Source organism: Schistocerca serialis, chromosome 11 (genome assembly GCF_023864345.2).
Source record: "Schistocerca serialis cubense isolate TAMUIC-IGC-003099 chromosome 11, iqSchSeri2.2, whole genome shotgun sequence".
NCBI lineage: Eukaryota > Metazoa > Arthropoda > Insecta > Orthoptera > Acrididae > Schistocerca > Schistocerca serialis.
The window spans coordinates 205,106,823-205,123,091 of NC_064648.1; the positions used below are offsets into that span (position 1 = coordinate 205,106,823).

Consider the following 16,269-nt stretch of genomic DNA (forward strand, 5'->3'; position numbering starts at 1 on the left):
TGAAAGGGAAGCAGTGGTTGGGAAGGGAGGGAGACAGGGTTGTAGCCTTTCCTGGCGTTATTCAATCTGTATATTGAGCAAGCAGTAAAGGAAACAAAAGAAAAATTCGGAGTAGGTATTAAAATCCATGGAGAAGAAATAAAAACTTTGAGGTTCGCCGATGACATTGTAATACTGTCAGAGACAGCAAAGGACTTGGAAGAGCAGTTGAACAGACTGGACAGCGTCTTGAAAGGAGTTATATAAGATGAACATCAACAAAAGCAAAATGAGGATAATGGAATGTAGTCGAATTAAGACGGGTGATGCTGAGGGAATTAGATTAGGAAATGAGACACTTAAAGTAGTAAAGGAGTTTTGCTATTTGGGGAGCAAAATAACTGATGATGGTCGAAGTAGAGAGGATATAAAATGCAGACTGGCAATGGCAAGGAAAGCGTTTCTGAAGAAGAGAAATTTGTTAACATCGAGTATAGATTTAAGTGCCAGGAAGTCGTTTCTGAAAGTATTTGTATGGAGTGTAGCCATGTATGGAAGTGAAACATGGACGATAAATAGTTTGGACAGGAAGAGAATAGAAGCTTTCGAAATGTGGTGCTACAGAAGAATGCTGAAGATTAGATGGGTAGATCGCATAACTAATGAGGAGGTATTGAATAGAATTGGGGAGAAGAGAAATTTGTGGTGCAACTTGTCTAGAAGAAGGGATCGGTTGGTAGGACATGTTCTGAGTCATTGAGGGATCACCAATTTAGTATTGGAGGGCAGCGTGGAGGGTAAAAATCGTAGAGGGAGATCAAGAGATGAATACACAAAGCAGATTCAGAAGGGTGTAGGCTGCAGTAGGTACTGGGAGATGAAGCAGCTTGTGCAGGATAGAGCAGCATGGAGAGCTGCATCAAACCAGTCTCTGGACTGAAGACCACAACAACAACAACAACAACATTATGAATGTTTTAGAGAAAGAAAATCTCATCTATAAAAACTAACACAAATTCTATTAACAGAGATACAGAAAATCTTAGCTCTCCCTGTCCAAACGTGAGACCCAGAGTGTAGTACATGCGATTGCCAGCTTGATTCCATGTTCCTCGACTTGCAGAAGACATTCTATACAGTTCTGTACTGTCATTTAGTGAACAAAATATGAGTATATGGGGTACTGAACTAGATTTGTGATTGGATTCAACACTTCCTTGTACACAGAATACAACACTTTGCTCTTAATGGAACCAATTCCACAATTGCATAAGTAATTTCAGGAGTACCCCAAAGAAGTCTTGTAGGTCTGTTACTGTTTACATTATATATGAATGATGTAGTGGATAATATCAGAATCTCCATAAAGCTGTTTACAGACGACCAGCTGTCTGTAAGCAGGTAGAAATATCAAACAAGTGTAACAAATTGCCTGAAGATCTGGGGAAGACTGATTAATGGTCAGGAACTTGCTGTTCACCCTGAACGTAAAAAAATTAATATGTTGCACATACATTTGAGAAGAAATCCAGCACTGTACAGTTAAACTATTCGTGAAAAATTGATGGAAACCATAACTACTGTAAAATATGAGCAACATAAAATGAAATAATGACATAAAACTGATTGTGGCAAAAGTAACTGCCATACTCATATTCAATGGAAGAATCTTAATGAAATGTAATTTACTCACCAAAGAATCAGCTTACAAAACTTTTCAGTCTGGGATCCTTAACACACTGGAAACCCCAGTGGCACACGCTGTAAGAGACGCACTGTACATCACAGAATGGTACACTGTTGAAGTTCTCAGAGTGTACATTCTATGAAGAGTTGGGCAACAAATTACTTATTCCCAAACATGTCTCGCAAAACTGCCGCAATGAGAAATTGGAGAAATTACAAGTTAATAAAGAATTTTGCAATAACAGGGGGAAAGATATTACTGTCTGCCACAAACTGTAAGGTAGTTTGCTATACTAGGTAGAGAGTGTAGCATGACCTGATTTGTACGTGAGTGGTCGCACTTTGCGACAAAACATCTCCTACTATTCTATTAAGGTGCCCAACAGAATGTACTTTTTTATTTATTTCGTTTAATTGCTGCATTAGTGTCAAGCACGTGCACATATTCAGTAGCATCTGCATTACAAAAGCCAAAACATGTGAAGTATGTTTATCCTTAGCACATGATGTTCTATATAAGATACTGTAGCTGCTGTTTTTTTCCTAGATCTCTTAAATTTACTTGTCTTCTTTACATTAACTTTTTGACACATGCCAAACACATTTGTTTGTAACATTCACTTAATTAATTAGTTTATATTGCTATAGTAACTGGCATAAACTTTTAATGGTTGCTATTAGCTATGGTGATGTGCTTTACATTCATTACGATGTTTTCAGATCATAAATTATATAACTCTATTTCGGAATTGTTTTACCTGTGATATCAGAATTTCTAAAATAAAGGAATGTATTTTAGTTTGAAAGTTAATATTGATGAAGTTGTTATGAAATTTCTTGAGGCCAGCCTGCCTGTTCTGAATAATGTCAGGATGTTTCACTATCTATGTGACAATTTCCATTTTCCTTTAACACACAGGGGAATTTAAAACGAATGTAGCAATTACAAATGACAATAACAATTCAATGAATAGTGTTAAGTCAATAGGAATTACAGAGAATTTAAAAGAAAGTTCAAAATTTCGAAAGACCGCCCTCTTGATGTAGGAGGTTCACACATTTTTAAACTGACATCCTCTAAACTGTCAGATTGGTCATAATGGAAATGACAACATCATGTTGATGATGATGACGATGATATTTGGTTTGTGGGGTGGTCAACTGTGCAGTTATCAGTGCCCGTAAAAATTCCCAATCTTTACATAGTCAAGATTCACCACTTTCATGAATGATGATGAAATGATGTGGACAACACAAACACCCAGGCCCTATGGAGAAAAAATCCCCAACGCTGCTGGGAATCTATCCTCGAATGTCATGCTCAGCTTTTGGCAAACTACATCACATGACTTGGCATCTGCAGGATTCTTTTTGTGGGGTTTTGTGAAAGACATTGAGCATGCACCTCCTTTGCCAAAAACAATTACAGAAATCAAACATGCACGTTTCTTATCTACTCTTGTAGGGTTCATACTGAATTTACAAAACAAAAATTAAGGATTTTTAGGCCCCTTTTCTTAACTGGCAATAGTTGCACTCAACGTGAGGTCAAGAATCAAATAAACATGCACAAACAGATGATAACTTCAATATAGTGTCACTATAATAAAATTCAATGGTATCAACTCAACAGGAATAAGGCAAATTCTTTAAAGGCTTATCAAAAATACCCTACATTGTATGTCTGCTTGATAACTGATAAATGTTTTTCTTATTAAAGTAGTTAAAGTGAGTACATCATATTTTATAATCCTCTCTGCAGTATTTATCATACAATAATCCATAAAAGTAATTCTAAATTTGTGAATTTTAATGAAATTGAATGAACTGTCAATAAGAAAAACTTATAAGCACTATCCCTAATCTGGCAGCCTAATGACTGAACCTCTTCTTGCTTTTCATGAGCCTTTTTCCTTTGTGCATTACACTGTGAACAATGGAAATGATCCTTGTCTTTTCTGCAACCTTTGAAAGTTCATCAGCTGATTTTTGCAATTAAGAAATGTCAGAATTGGGGTGCATTCTTTTCTGTTTTAAACCCCCAATTATTATCATAATTTGCACTTCCTTTCTGAAAGTGTCTTTGTCTTATGTACTTGTTTTTGTTCCTCAAGACAAGCCATGTATTTTTTTCTTGCAGAAGATGCAGATGCCAATAAATCCTTAGTAATTTTAACATATTGCACTACCCCCCCCCCCTCCCCAAGATTTAAGGTGGCCTTCAACTTGCTAACTTACTGCGTAGCAATTAGGATCTTTCTTTCAAATTCTCTATTTCTAGAGCTTTATTGATTGAGAGTTAAAATCTTCTTGCAAACATCCCATATTGCTTTGAAGCCCCCTTGAATTTTTATTCTTGTAAAGGAAGTCACTGAATCTTGAAATTTTAATTTGAAAATCTCTACTTTCTTGATACCGAATTTGCTGCACAAAATCTCCAAACTCCGAAAGGAGGGAATCACAATTTCCCACCAAAACATGACCTCTTTCAACAAGACTATTTAGTATTAATTTCATCTTTTTCTTGCAACCAGCTTTATTTTCAAGAATAACTCTTGGATCAAGACAGGCTGAATTACAGACAAAGTAATACTATAACGAAGGTTTTTCAAGAATAGTTTTAACCATTTTCATAATAAATGACTGTGCTTTGTCTTTTAAGGTTGGAACATTTTTCTCTGTGACCTTTTGCTCCTTAACCACCCTAGACAAAATTTTGTCCCCAATGAAGCCTAAACCTACTTTACTTAATTCATTGAGTGAAGATGGTTCCACTTCATAAGTACCAAGCTTATCTGAGGAAGCAATTTTCTTAAATGTTTGCATCCTGGGTTCGATCTGCTGGTCCTGAAGCTCTCTCATCATGTGACCCAGCTCCATCCTCACTGGGTCTTGGTATCTGTGGAGAAACAATCCAGCATACGCCACATTGAATTTGAACAATTTGGTCCATAATTCACATTTTTGAGATGAAATCATCTCGCTATGACCTGAACAGCCAAAGAAACTGGTATACATCCCCAATATCGTGTAGGGCACCCATGAGCACATAGAAGTGCCGCAAAACGACGTGGCATGGACTCGACTAATGTCTGAAATAGTGCTGGAGGGAACTGACACCATGAATCCTGCATGGCTGTCCATAAATCTGTAAGAGTATGAGGGGGTGGAGATCACTTCTGAACAGCACATTGCAAGGCATCTCAGATATGCTCAATATGTTCATGTGGGGAATTTGGTGACCCACGGAAGTGTTTAAACTCAGAAGAGTGTTCCTGGAGCCACTCTGTAGCAATTCTGGATATGTGGGACTGTTGGAACTGCCCAGGTCCATCACAGTGCACAATGGATATGAATGGATGCAGGTGACAGACAGAATGCTTATGTACGAGTCACCTGTTAAGAGTCACATCTAGACATATCAAGGGTCCCATATCATTCCAACTGAACACGCCCCACACCACTACAGAGCCTCAACCAGCTTGAACAGTCCCTTGCTGACATGCAGGGTCCATGAATTTACGAGGTTGTCTCTATAACCGTACATGCCCATCCACTCTATACAGTTTGGAACGAGACTTGTCTGACCAGATGACATGTTTCCGGTCACCAACAGTCCAATGTTGGTGTTGACAGTCCCAGGCGAGGCGTAAAGGTTTGTGTCGCACAGTCATCAAGGGAACACGAGTGGGCCTTCGGCTCCGAAAGCCCATATCGATGATGTTTCATTGAACGGTTCACACGCTGACACTTGTTGATGACCCAGCACTGAAATCTGCAGCAATTTGCAGAACCATTGCATTTCTGTCATGGTGAATGATACTCTTCAGCTGGCATTGGTCGCGCTCTTGCAGGATCTTTTTCTGGTCACAGCGAAGTCGGATATTTGACGTTTCACAGTACACTTGTGAAATGGTTCTAAGGAAAAATCCCCACTTCGTTGCCACCTCGGAGAAGCTGTGTCCCATTGCTTGTGTGCTGACTATAACACCACTTCCAAACTCACTCAAATCTTGCTAACTTGCTATTGTAGCAACAGTAACCAATCTAACAACTGTGCCAGACATTTGTTGTCTTATACAGGTGTTGCCGACCACAGTGCCGTATTCCGGCTGTTTACATATTTCTGTATTTGAGCACACATGCCTATACCAGTTTCTTTTTTGGTGCTCCAGTGTAGAATTCTTCATCTTTGTGTCACCTATATAATGAAGGTGCTTGTGAAATTACGAGTTTTGCGATATAATTTGTGGGTGTACCAGGCTGTTAAGTGCAGCACCCAAGTAATTTATTTTTACCTTTGTTACTTTTATTATTATTCTTTCGATTGTAAAGTACCTCATCTTTCCAGTAAATTTTCACAATTTCATGAAATCATGATTGCACTATAATCTTTTACAGTCTGCTTTGTCATTAAATGTTTGTTTCATTTATACGTTGCCTTTACAATAAATTTGAACACTCACTTCCTGAAATACTAAACAATAATTATTGTCCGAGTAGATACACATGAAATGTATTAACATCTCAATTGTGATTTAATGTGTGACGTGTGTAATTTAAGCTCATCAAGTCAGGCCATTCTAATCAAGTCCCATGTAACTTGAAATAACACTTACCTTTTGTATGGGCTTTTAATGGCACTTCTCACATCATTGCTATATCGATGTCCTTTATGCAAATGTTATACTTCCCTTTGAGAATGTCTTTTGATGGCACTAGTGATTGTTTATATTCATCTTGTCCCGGTCACCATTGGCTAAATGCACTCTTTCCAGGCACGATAAACATAATTTTAAAAATACACCTGTTCTGCAGTGTTTCCACCAAACGTGTATTGCAATAGGGATGGCTGATACTTTGCCACAGATATTTTCTTGTCACAGATGTACTATTTAGTTATGGTTTCCACATCCCCCTGCCATCTCCCACTAGTGGCATTGCAGTAATGAGTTTACATACACGAAATGGTGTCAGTTTCCAGTATTGTGTGTAATTGTACCCCACTCCATTCTACATGCCTCAGGTGGGGTTAACCTTACAGATCTTGCCATACGTCATGCAGCTGAGTGACCCTCATAACTGCTTTGGCATTCGACCTTCACATGTATTCTTTTTCTTTTTCATCTTTTTAACTATGACAAGTTAATCAATTTTTAAGTTTGAATATAACTGCCAAGAGGAAAATGAGGACTTATAAGAATCATAATTTCAAAAAAGGAAAAAGCAAGCACTTATAAGGACTTTTATTGAACAGTGTAAAAATTAAGTCCTTCTAAGCACTTTTAAGAACCGTATGAACTATGTCTTGTTGGTGATTCCACATACCCTTCATAATTTACAGTGAGAAATGGGTTATCACTTCGATGGAGTCCACGAGTGCGACTGAAGGGAGATACATACTGTAGTAACACTGTTCACGTTTTACGTCGCACTTCACTTAGCGTAGACCGGGACTATATCCTAGGCATGCCCGATGTTAACTAACTGGGCACGGCCCGTGCTGCCTGAGTTGTTGTTGTTGTTGTTCCACCGGCAGAGGACGCGTCCGATTTCTCGCGTGCCCTCTGGTGGACGGGACTCTACTTGTGGCAACTACCGTCCGTGACGCGCCGTGCCGATGTGTGCCTCCCGCGATCTCTCTGGTGGCTACTGCACTCCTCCTCCTTCGGGGGGTGAAGCCACTGTGATCCACTGCGTCGGAAGGTGGAGCGTCGGGCAGGAGCGATGACCTCCACATCCATTGGAAGGCCGGAGTCAAGGGGATCTGCCAACCCTCGAGCCGGAACCTTCGAATACGGCTGGAAGTGACCCACACGAAGAGGCCCCCATCGTCCCACCACCGGAGCCCGGGACGGAACGGGTGACAAGCTGTCAAACTCCGGATCCAGTTCCACCTCGGGAGGGGCAAGTCCCAGTGGCGGGGACGATGGGGAAGGGACGACCACAGGTGAACCAGCCTCCTGAGAAACCGGGCCTGCGAGGGGGGCCAGCTCTCGCTGGGGCATCTCTGATGATGGCGATGCCGGTCTGGAGCTACTGGAGGCTGCCAAGGCTGAGAACCATCGCAGTGCGGCGGAGTCACAGTGGGGAGAGGTGGTAACGTCCCCTGAGAAACCAACACGGGTGCCAGCAATGGGGAAGCCAGTGTCTGAGAGGTCGGAGGGTGGGTGCCCAAACGTGGACGTAGCTGATTTTGGTGACTACGTATCACCCGGTCACCCGCCTGCAAGGTATAGAGCCGGCGGCCATTTCAGCGCAGGACCACCGCCGGTATCCAACGTGGATTGCGACCAAACCCACGTGCCCAGACCGACATACCCAATGGAAAGCCAGGTACTCCGTTTTGCGAAGACACGAGGACCGGGCCGGAGGAAGTGCAGCAGAGTCCTAGGTTGGCGCCCATGGAGGAGCTCTGCGGGGCTGTGTTCTCCCATTGGTGTGGTCCGGTATGCCGTCAGGAAAAACGTCAATGCCTCCTCCACAGGAAATTCGTGCACATACTTTTTCATCTGCATCTTAAATGTGCGCACCATGCACTCGGCTTCCCCATTCGATTGTGGATGAAAGGGGGGAGAGCAAACGTGCCGAATACCGAAGCGCCTACAAAAATCCTGGGAGGTCTGCGAAATAAACTGCGGTCCATTGTCCGAGACCAGGGTGATTGGCAGACCTTCCACAGAAAAGATTTTTGCTTGTGCCTGGATTGCAACTTCTGAAGTGGTTGAGGAGCAGCGAACCACATATGGGAATTGGGAACAAGCATCAATGACAATGAGCCACAAGCCATTGAGAAACGGGCCCGCAAAATCGACGTGAACATGTTCCCATGCTTGGGTTGCCGGCGGCCATGAAGAGAACGCTGCCCTGGGAGATGCCTGTTGGCTCGCACACTGGGAACAGGCGGCCACCGAGTGCTCAATTTCTCTGTCAATACCGGGCCAGTACAGATGTCTGCGAGCCAAGGTTTTAGTACGGGAAACACCCCAGTGCCCCTCATGTAATAACGTGAGGACTTCCCTTCGTAAACTTGCAGGAACAACCATGCGAGGAGTTGTATCATCGGTAACCAGAAGGAGAACTGCTTCCAAGACCGAGAGGCGGTCTCGTAGAATAAAATAATTACAAAGAGCGTCCGAGGCCCGGCCTGAAGGGCGGGATGACCACCCCTGCTGAATGAGGCGAACTACTTGCCGGAGAACCAGGTCAGCTGCCATTTCCCTGGCGACTCGAGAACTAGTGATCGGGAAGCCATCAACCGCTTGGCAGGACGCCACATCCAAATGAAAACACATAATCTCCTCTCGATCGAATTTAGGATCCGGGCCCACCGGAAGATGGGAAAGAGCGTCGGCATTGGCATGCTGTCCGGTAGGGCGAAAATGAATGTCATAATGGTACTCAGAGAGGAGCAAGGCCCAGCACTGCAGTCTGTGGGCTGCCCTATCTGGAATCTGAGAGGCGGGGCCAAATAACGATATTAACGGCTTATGGCCAGTGATTAACTGAAACTTCGTGCCATACAAGAAAGGGTGAAACTTGGTAACAGCGTAGACAATGGCCAAAGGCTCTTTTTCCACCTGGGAGTAATGGGCCTGTGCGGGACTAAGAGTTTTAGACGCAAATGCCAGTGGTTGCTCGGAACGATCTGCGTTGCGATGGGCCAGGACCGCCCCCACCCCATACTGCGAAGCATCTGTAGCCAGGACCAACGGCTTATGGGGGTCAAAAGTAGCCAAACAAGGCGCTGACATGAGGAAGCCCTTCAACGAGGTGAACGCTCGCTCGCACGCAGGCGACCAATCAAAAGGAACACCCTTGAGCAGAAGGCAGTACAGGGGGTGGGCTATGGTGGAAGCCCTGGGAATGAACCGGTGGTAATAGGCAATCTTGCCAAAAAAGCTTGTAACTCCTTCAGCGAAGCGGGCCGCGGAAGGTCGACGATACCTCGGACCAAACTTCCTAGCGGCTGGACGCCGTACCGAGAGAGTGTGTAGCCCACTTCCTCAATGGACAGTTGGAAGAAGTTCGACTTACGCAGGTTGCAACGCAAGCCCACGGACCTGAATTTGACAAAGAGGGTGCGAAGGTTGTGCAAGTGTTCCTTCGTGCTGTGGCCCGTGACAATTATGTCGTCCAGGTAATTAATACAATGAGGGATTGTCGACATGGCGTGCTCAAGATAACGCTGGAATATCGCTGGGGCACTGGATATTCCGAAGGCCAACCGCTGGTATTGGTAAAGGCCAAACGAGGTGTTGACGAACGCCAGCCGTTTGGAGTCCTCATCAAGTGGTATCTGATGATAAGCCTCCGAAAGATCGATTTTCGAAAAATATTGGCCTCCCCCCACAGCGGAGAACAATTCATCAGCACGAGGCAAAGGATAGGTGTCCACTACCAATTGGGAATTAATGGTGGCCTTGAAATCGCCACAAAGACGTAATTTTCCCGAGAGTTTCCTGACAAAAACGCGGGGCGAAGCCCACTCACTAGAAGAAATGGGAAGAACGACCCCTAGGGCTGTCAGCCGGTCTAGCTCTGCTTTTACCTGAGGGTGGAGAGCCAAGGGGATCTGCCTCGCGTGTAGAAAACACGGGTGAGCCGATGCCTGCAACGTTAAGTGAGCTTCAAAGTCTGAAACATGCCCCAGGCCCTCCTCAAAGATATCTAGAAAGTCTGAGATCAAAGATTCCAATGATTGATAGGGAACGTCTTCGGAGACCAACTGTATGGTGTCAGCGATAGAAAAACCGGAAGCTTGAAAGGCATCCAGGCCAAAAAGGTTAGCTGAGCTCGCGTCACTGACAACAATAAAAGTAATAGGCCGAGTGACTGATTTGTAAGTCACGTCAGTAGTGAATTGACCCAGTAGGGGAATGAACTGTTTACCATAACCGCGTAGACGCCGGTAAACTGGCGCCAATGAGGGCGATCCAAGGTCGGAATAAGTTTGTGCATTCAACAACGAAACTGCCGCACCCGTATCTACTTGCAGTTGTAACCGGCGCGACCGAACCGACACCTCGATAAAGAGTTTGCATGCCGATGCGTCGGGAGCCTGGCCCGATGAAACTTCTTGAATGTCAACATCCATGTCCTCTGTACCTGCTTCCTTTGATTCGTTTGAGGCTGAGCGGCAAACTTTAGCAATGTGACCTTTTTTATTACATTTGTGACAAACGGCCCAACGCTGGAGACACTCCGACCGATCGTGGTGTATATAGCACGACGCACAGGACGGCAACAGGGGCCGGCGGCCAGAACTCTGTTTACGTGCCGTGCGGGAGCGGCCGTAACGGCCGGATTGTACCGCTCGCACGTCGTCCACCCCGGACACAGTGGACGCGGCCGCGGCGCCCCGAACCTCAGCGACGTCGCACCACGCTTCCAGCTGTTGACCTGCTGCGTGAGAGACTTCATACGAATGAGCAATGGACAGGACTTCTTCGAGGGAAGGGTTTTCTAACTGCAGGGCCCGTTGCCGGACCTCCCTATCAGGAGCCGAATGAACAATGACGTCGCGTACCATAACGTGGGCATACGACTCTCGCGACTGCTACGTGACAAAATGACACTTGCGACTAAGACCGTGCAGGGTAGCGGCCCACGCCCGGTAAGACTGACGGGGCTGAGGCATTGATAGAACTCGACCCTAGCCGCCACAACATGAAGACAGCAATGAACAAAGTGCGTCAAAAGACAAGGACGAGGGTTCTTGCAACGGCACTAGCTGCCGCAAAACTTGATACAGCAAGGGAGATATCCAAGACAAGAAGAGAGCACGACATAACTCCGCATCGGCAACATGAAACGCCTGGAAATGCTGCCGAAGGTGATGTTCATATGCATCCCAATCCTCCGCCGTCTCGTCATACGGGGGAAAGGGAGGAGGGAACGGCGCTGGAGCAGACTGCGTGGAGAGCAATGCCGGAAGCACTTGTTTTATGGTGGCCATGAGTTCCGTCTGCTGCTCAACCAAAACCCGCAATAAATCCTCCATGCCGTGGATAAGCTGCGAAACTGGAACAACGACGCAACACACGAAAGAACGACCCTACTCGTCGCCAATTGTGTAGTAACACTGTTCACGTTTTACGTCGCACTTCACTTAGCCTAGACCGGGACTGTATCCTAGGCATGCCCGATGTTAACTGACTGGGCACGGCCCGTGCTGCCTGAGTTGTTGTTGTTGTTTTGTTGTTGTTGTTGTTCCACCGGCAGAGGTCGTGTCCGAATTCTCGCGTGCCCTCTGGTGGATGGGACTCTACTTGCGGCAACTACCGTCCGTGACGCGCCGTGCCGATGTGCGCCTCCCATGATCTTTCTGGTGGCTACTGCACATACAATGCTCATACAGGGTGTCTCGAGTATTTTAGCCACAAATGAAAGGGATGAGTAGAGGACAATGAAAAAAGCACATAATCCTAATAAAAACAGGTCTGCAAATCAACAGTTTACCCAACACAACTCAGTGCATGAACACATTATATCAAAGTGTCTGAGACTCCAAACTGCAGATACGCACTTAAGGACAAATTCATTACAGCAGCTGTTACATGTGGCCACCATTCATGCAAAGATAGGCTTCAGCATACCTCCTTGTTGATGTCCGTACATATTCAAAAATTGTAAGCGTGTTCTGAATGCACTGAAAACCAATCACAATTCATTCCCAGAGTTCAGTGATGCTATAAACAGTGTTTAAATACCCACGTACAAACAAATCCAATACAATGAAGTCACGGGAGCTGCAAAGCCACAGTATCGACAAGCCACACCTGATGTAACTGTCGTCAAAGATCTGTGTTGTATATTCCTGAACAGCCACATTAAAGCATACTCGACTAACTGACAGCAAACGGAAGCAATTAAGAGTAAGATTTAACATACCGCAGAAAAGGTCTTTGGAGATGGAAGTATGAGCTTGAATTATTTTGATGATGGGGAAGGAAATCGGATGTGCCCTTTCAAAGAAACCATATCAGTAATTGCCTGCAGCAATTTAGGGAAATCGTGGGATGCCCAGATGTGGATCTGAACCAATGTCGTACAGAATGTGAGTCCCATGTCCTAACCACTTCACCACATCATTTGGCACGCCAACAACGATGGCCGCCAGCAAAACTGCGGCATAAATATAGCCTCTGACATTTACAGTATTGTAGTAGCACAGACACAATAGCACTCAGACATACATCTTATCGGGGAAACCCTTCATTTCCGGGCCTATGTTCATTACAACTATTTTCTCATTTCAATGTCCTCTACTTCCCCTTTCATTTGTACCTATAATAGACAAATATCCTGTAATGGGGAGAAAGAAAGAAAGAAACCATTCTTATAGACACACCGCAGAGTACTGGACAGCTTTAGATGTTGTACTCACACTGTACTGCCCTGTATTTAGAAAGGTGCCCTTTTCAGACACTATGTGATCAAAAGTATCCAAACACCTAGCTGAAAATGACTTACAAGTTCGTGGCGACCTCCATCGGTAATGCTGGTATCCAATATGATGTTGGACCACCCTTAGCCTTGATGACAGCTTCCACTCTAGCAGCCATACGTTCAATCAGGTGCTGGAAGGTTTCTTGGGAAATGGCAGCCCATTCTTCACAGAGAGATGCTCTGGGGAGAAGTATCCTTGTCGGTCGGTGAGGCCTGGCACGAAGTCGGCGTTCCAAAACATCCCAAAGGTGTTCTATAGGATTCAAGTCAGGACTCTGTGCAGGCCAGTCAATTACAGGGATGTTATTGTCCTGTAACCACTCCGCCACAGGCCGTGCATTATGAACAGGTGCTCGACCGTGGTGAAAGATGCAATCGCCATCCCAGAATTGCTCTTCAACAGTGGGAAGCAAGAAGGTGCTTAAAACATCAGTGTAGACCTGCACTGTGATAGTGCCATCCAAAACAACAAGGGGTGCAAGCCTCCTCCATGAAAAACGCGACCACACCATAACACCACCGCCTCTGAATTTTAACTGTTGGCACTACACACGCTGCCAGATGATGTTCACCGAGCATTCGCCATACCCACACCATACGATCGGATCGCCACATTGTTTACCGTCATTCGTCACTCCACACAACGGTTTTCCACTGTTGAGTCGTCCAATGTTTACGTTCCTTACATCAAGCAAGGTGTCGTTTGGCATTTACCGGCATGGTGTGTGGCTTACAAGCAGCTGCTCAACTGTGAAATCAAAGTTTTCTCACCTCCCGCCTAAATGTCATAGAACTTGCAGTGGATCCTGATGCAGTTTTGAATTCTTGTGTGATGGTCTGGATAGATGTCTGCCTATTAAACATTACGACCCTCTTCAACTGTCGGTGGTCTCAGTCAACAGACGACGTGAGCCTGTACGCTTTTGTGCTGTACGTGTGCCTTCACGTTTCCACTTCACTATCACATCAGAAACAGTGGACCTAGGGAGGTTTAGGAGTGTGGAAATCTCTCGTACAGACTTATGACACAAGTGACACCCAATCACCTGACCACGTTCCAAGTCCGTGAGTTCCGTGGAGCGACCCATTCTGCTCTCTCACGATGTCTAATGACTACTGAGGTCGCTGATATGGAGTACCTGGCAGTAGGTGGCAGCACAATGCAGCTAATATGAAAAACGTATGTTTTTGGGGGTGTCCGCATACTTTTGATCATATAGTGTACATGTTGTAATGTAATTAACTGTTGGAGATAAAGTTTATCTCATGCAAAAAGTAAGGTTCCCACAGTAAAGAGTTAAGATAACTTCATCATGTTGTCAAAAAATGTGTTTAATTTATTTAATTATGAATATTTTATTTTATGATAAATAATCGACTTGTTTAAGATGTTAAATGCTGTATATTTATATATATTTATTTGTGTGTATCTTTGGAGTTTATTAAGATCAGTAGACCAAAGAATCTAGACTGCAGGAATGTCTGCAACTTCCGGGCACATGTTGGCTTGCCCGCCACTTCTTTGTCTGTATTGAAGGGAGCTGGACATATTTATGTGACAAGTGCAGTATAATGCATTTAGAGTATCAAGGTTCATTGTGAAAATGGTGTAGTTACCAATAAAAAGTATGAATAAATATAATTTTTAGCTGGAAGTATTTCAGATCCGGTAGTGTTTATTTCAAACAGGAAGAAAACCCAGGCAATGCTTGTTGGAATGATTATTTTGCAGACAAAACTTCCGAGAACCCCTAGACAAACGAGATCTGGAGTGTGTAATCTTTGAGCAGCTGTTAATAAATAAGTCTTGCTGAAAGTGTGCTGGAACTACTCGTATTATACTCATTCAAAAACACATGGTGAGAGTGTGGTCTTACCACAAGATTCCACAATTGTTCAGTTATCAAGAAATGAGATAGGTAACAACCAGTACAGTGTGCGCAAGATTAGCAAGTACTGTGTTACATCCCCGACTGTGTGCTCCTGTCCGTTTAGACGCTGCCATAACTACAGTGGCGAGTGTGGCCACACCCAATTTAGAAAACAGTCGCCGTGGGACACGTCTCGCGGTGTGGCTGGCAACTGTCGTCTACACTGCCCCCCGCTGCCACACTGCACTGGCGGCGCCCACTCACCCCTTGTCGAGCACGGTGATGACGTCACCCACGCGGTACAGCAGCTGCTCCCTCTTGGCCTTTGCAGGCTCCTCGCAGCAGTCTTGGACGGCTTGCACCTGCTCCGGTTTGCACTGCAACAGCACAAAAGACAAAGTTACACTTACTACATTCAAACAAACTTTTCATGTACACTACTGTTCACAAAAAGTGAAACACTCAGGACCAGTGGTTAGCAACACGTCACGATAGGAGGATGTGTGGAACAGCAGAACCGTAATAAGTGATTTAAATGGCAGAGGAGGTATGCACGTAGGACCGACAGTGCCGTCCTTTGTTTGGTCGGACAGGTCAGTGTTATGCAGTGCTCAGTCGGTGCGGAGCTGTCGTTGTTGTTGTGGTCTTCAGTCCTGAGACTCATTTGATGCAGTTCTCCATGCTACTCTATCCTGTGCAAGCTTCTTCATCTCCCAGTACTTACTGCAGCCTACATCCTTATGAATCTGCTTATTGTATTCACCTCTTGGTCTCCCTCTACAATTTTTACCCTCCACGCTGCCCTCCAGTACTAAATTCGTGATCCATTGATGCCTCAGAACATGTCCGACCACAAACTCCTCTTCTCCCCAATTCTATTCAATACCTCCTCATTAGTTACGTGATCCACCCAACTAATCTTCAGCATTCTTCTGTAGCACCACATTTCAAAAGCTTCTATTCTCTTCTGGTCTAAACTATTTATCGTCCACATTTCACTTCCATACATGGCCACACTCCACACAAATACTTTCAGAAACGACTTCCTGACATTTAAATCTATACTCGATATTAACAAATTTCTCTTCTTCAGAAACGCTTTCCTCGCCATTGCCAGTCTACATTTTATAAACTCTCTACTTCGACCATCATCAGTTATTTTGCTCCCCAAATAGCAAAACTCCTTTACTACTTTAAGTGTCTCATTTCCTAACCTAATTCCCTCAGTATCACCCGACTTAATTCGACTACACTCCATTATCCTCGTTTTGCTTTTGTTGAT

At 44.5% G+C, this 16,269-nt stretch overlaps 1 protein-coding gene across 1 annotated transcript in view; it reads right to left on the reverse strand.

The window, feature by feature from the left end:
• The window catches only part of LOC126426657 (activated Cdc42 kinase-like), a 386,532-nt gene that overhangs the window by 206,923 nt on the left and 163,340 nt on the right, over positions 1 to 16,269 (reverse strand). The window contains exon 9 of the mRNA XM_050088543.1: positions 15,252 to 15,364. Within this exon, the coding sequence (XP_049944500.1) occupies positions 15,252 to 15,364 (113 nt within the window). The remainder of the gene's footprint in view (positions 1 to 15,251; positions 15,365 to 16,269) is intronic.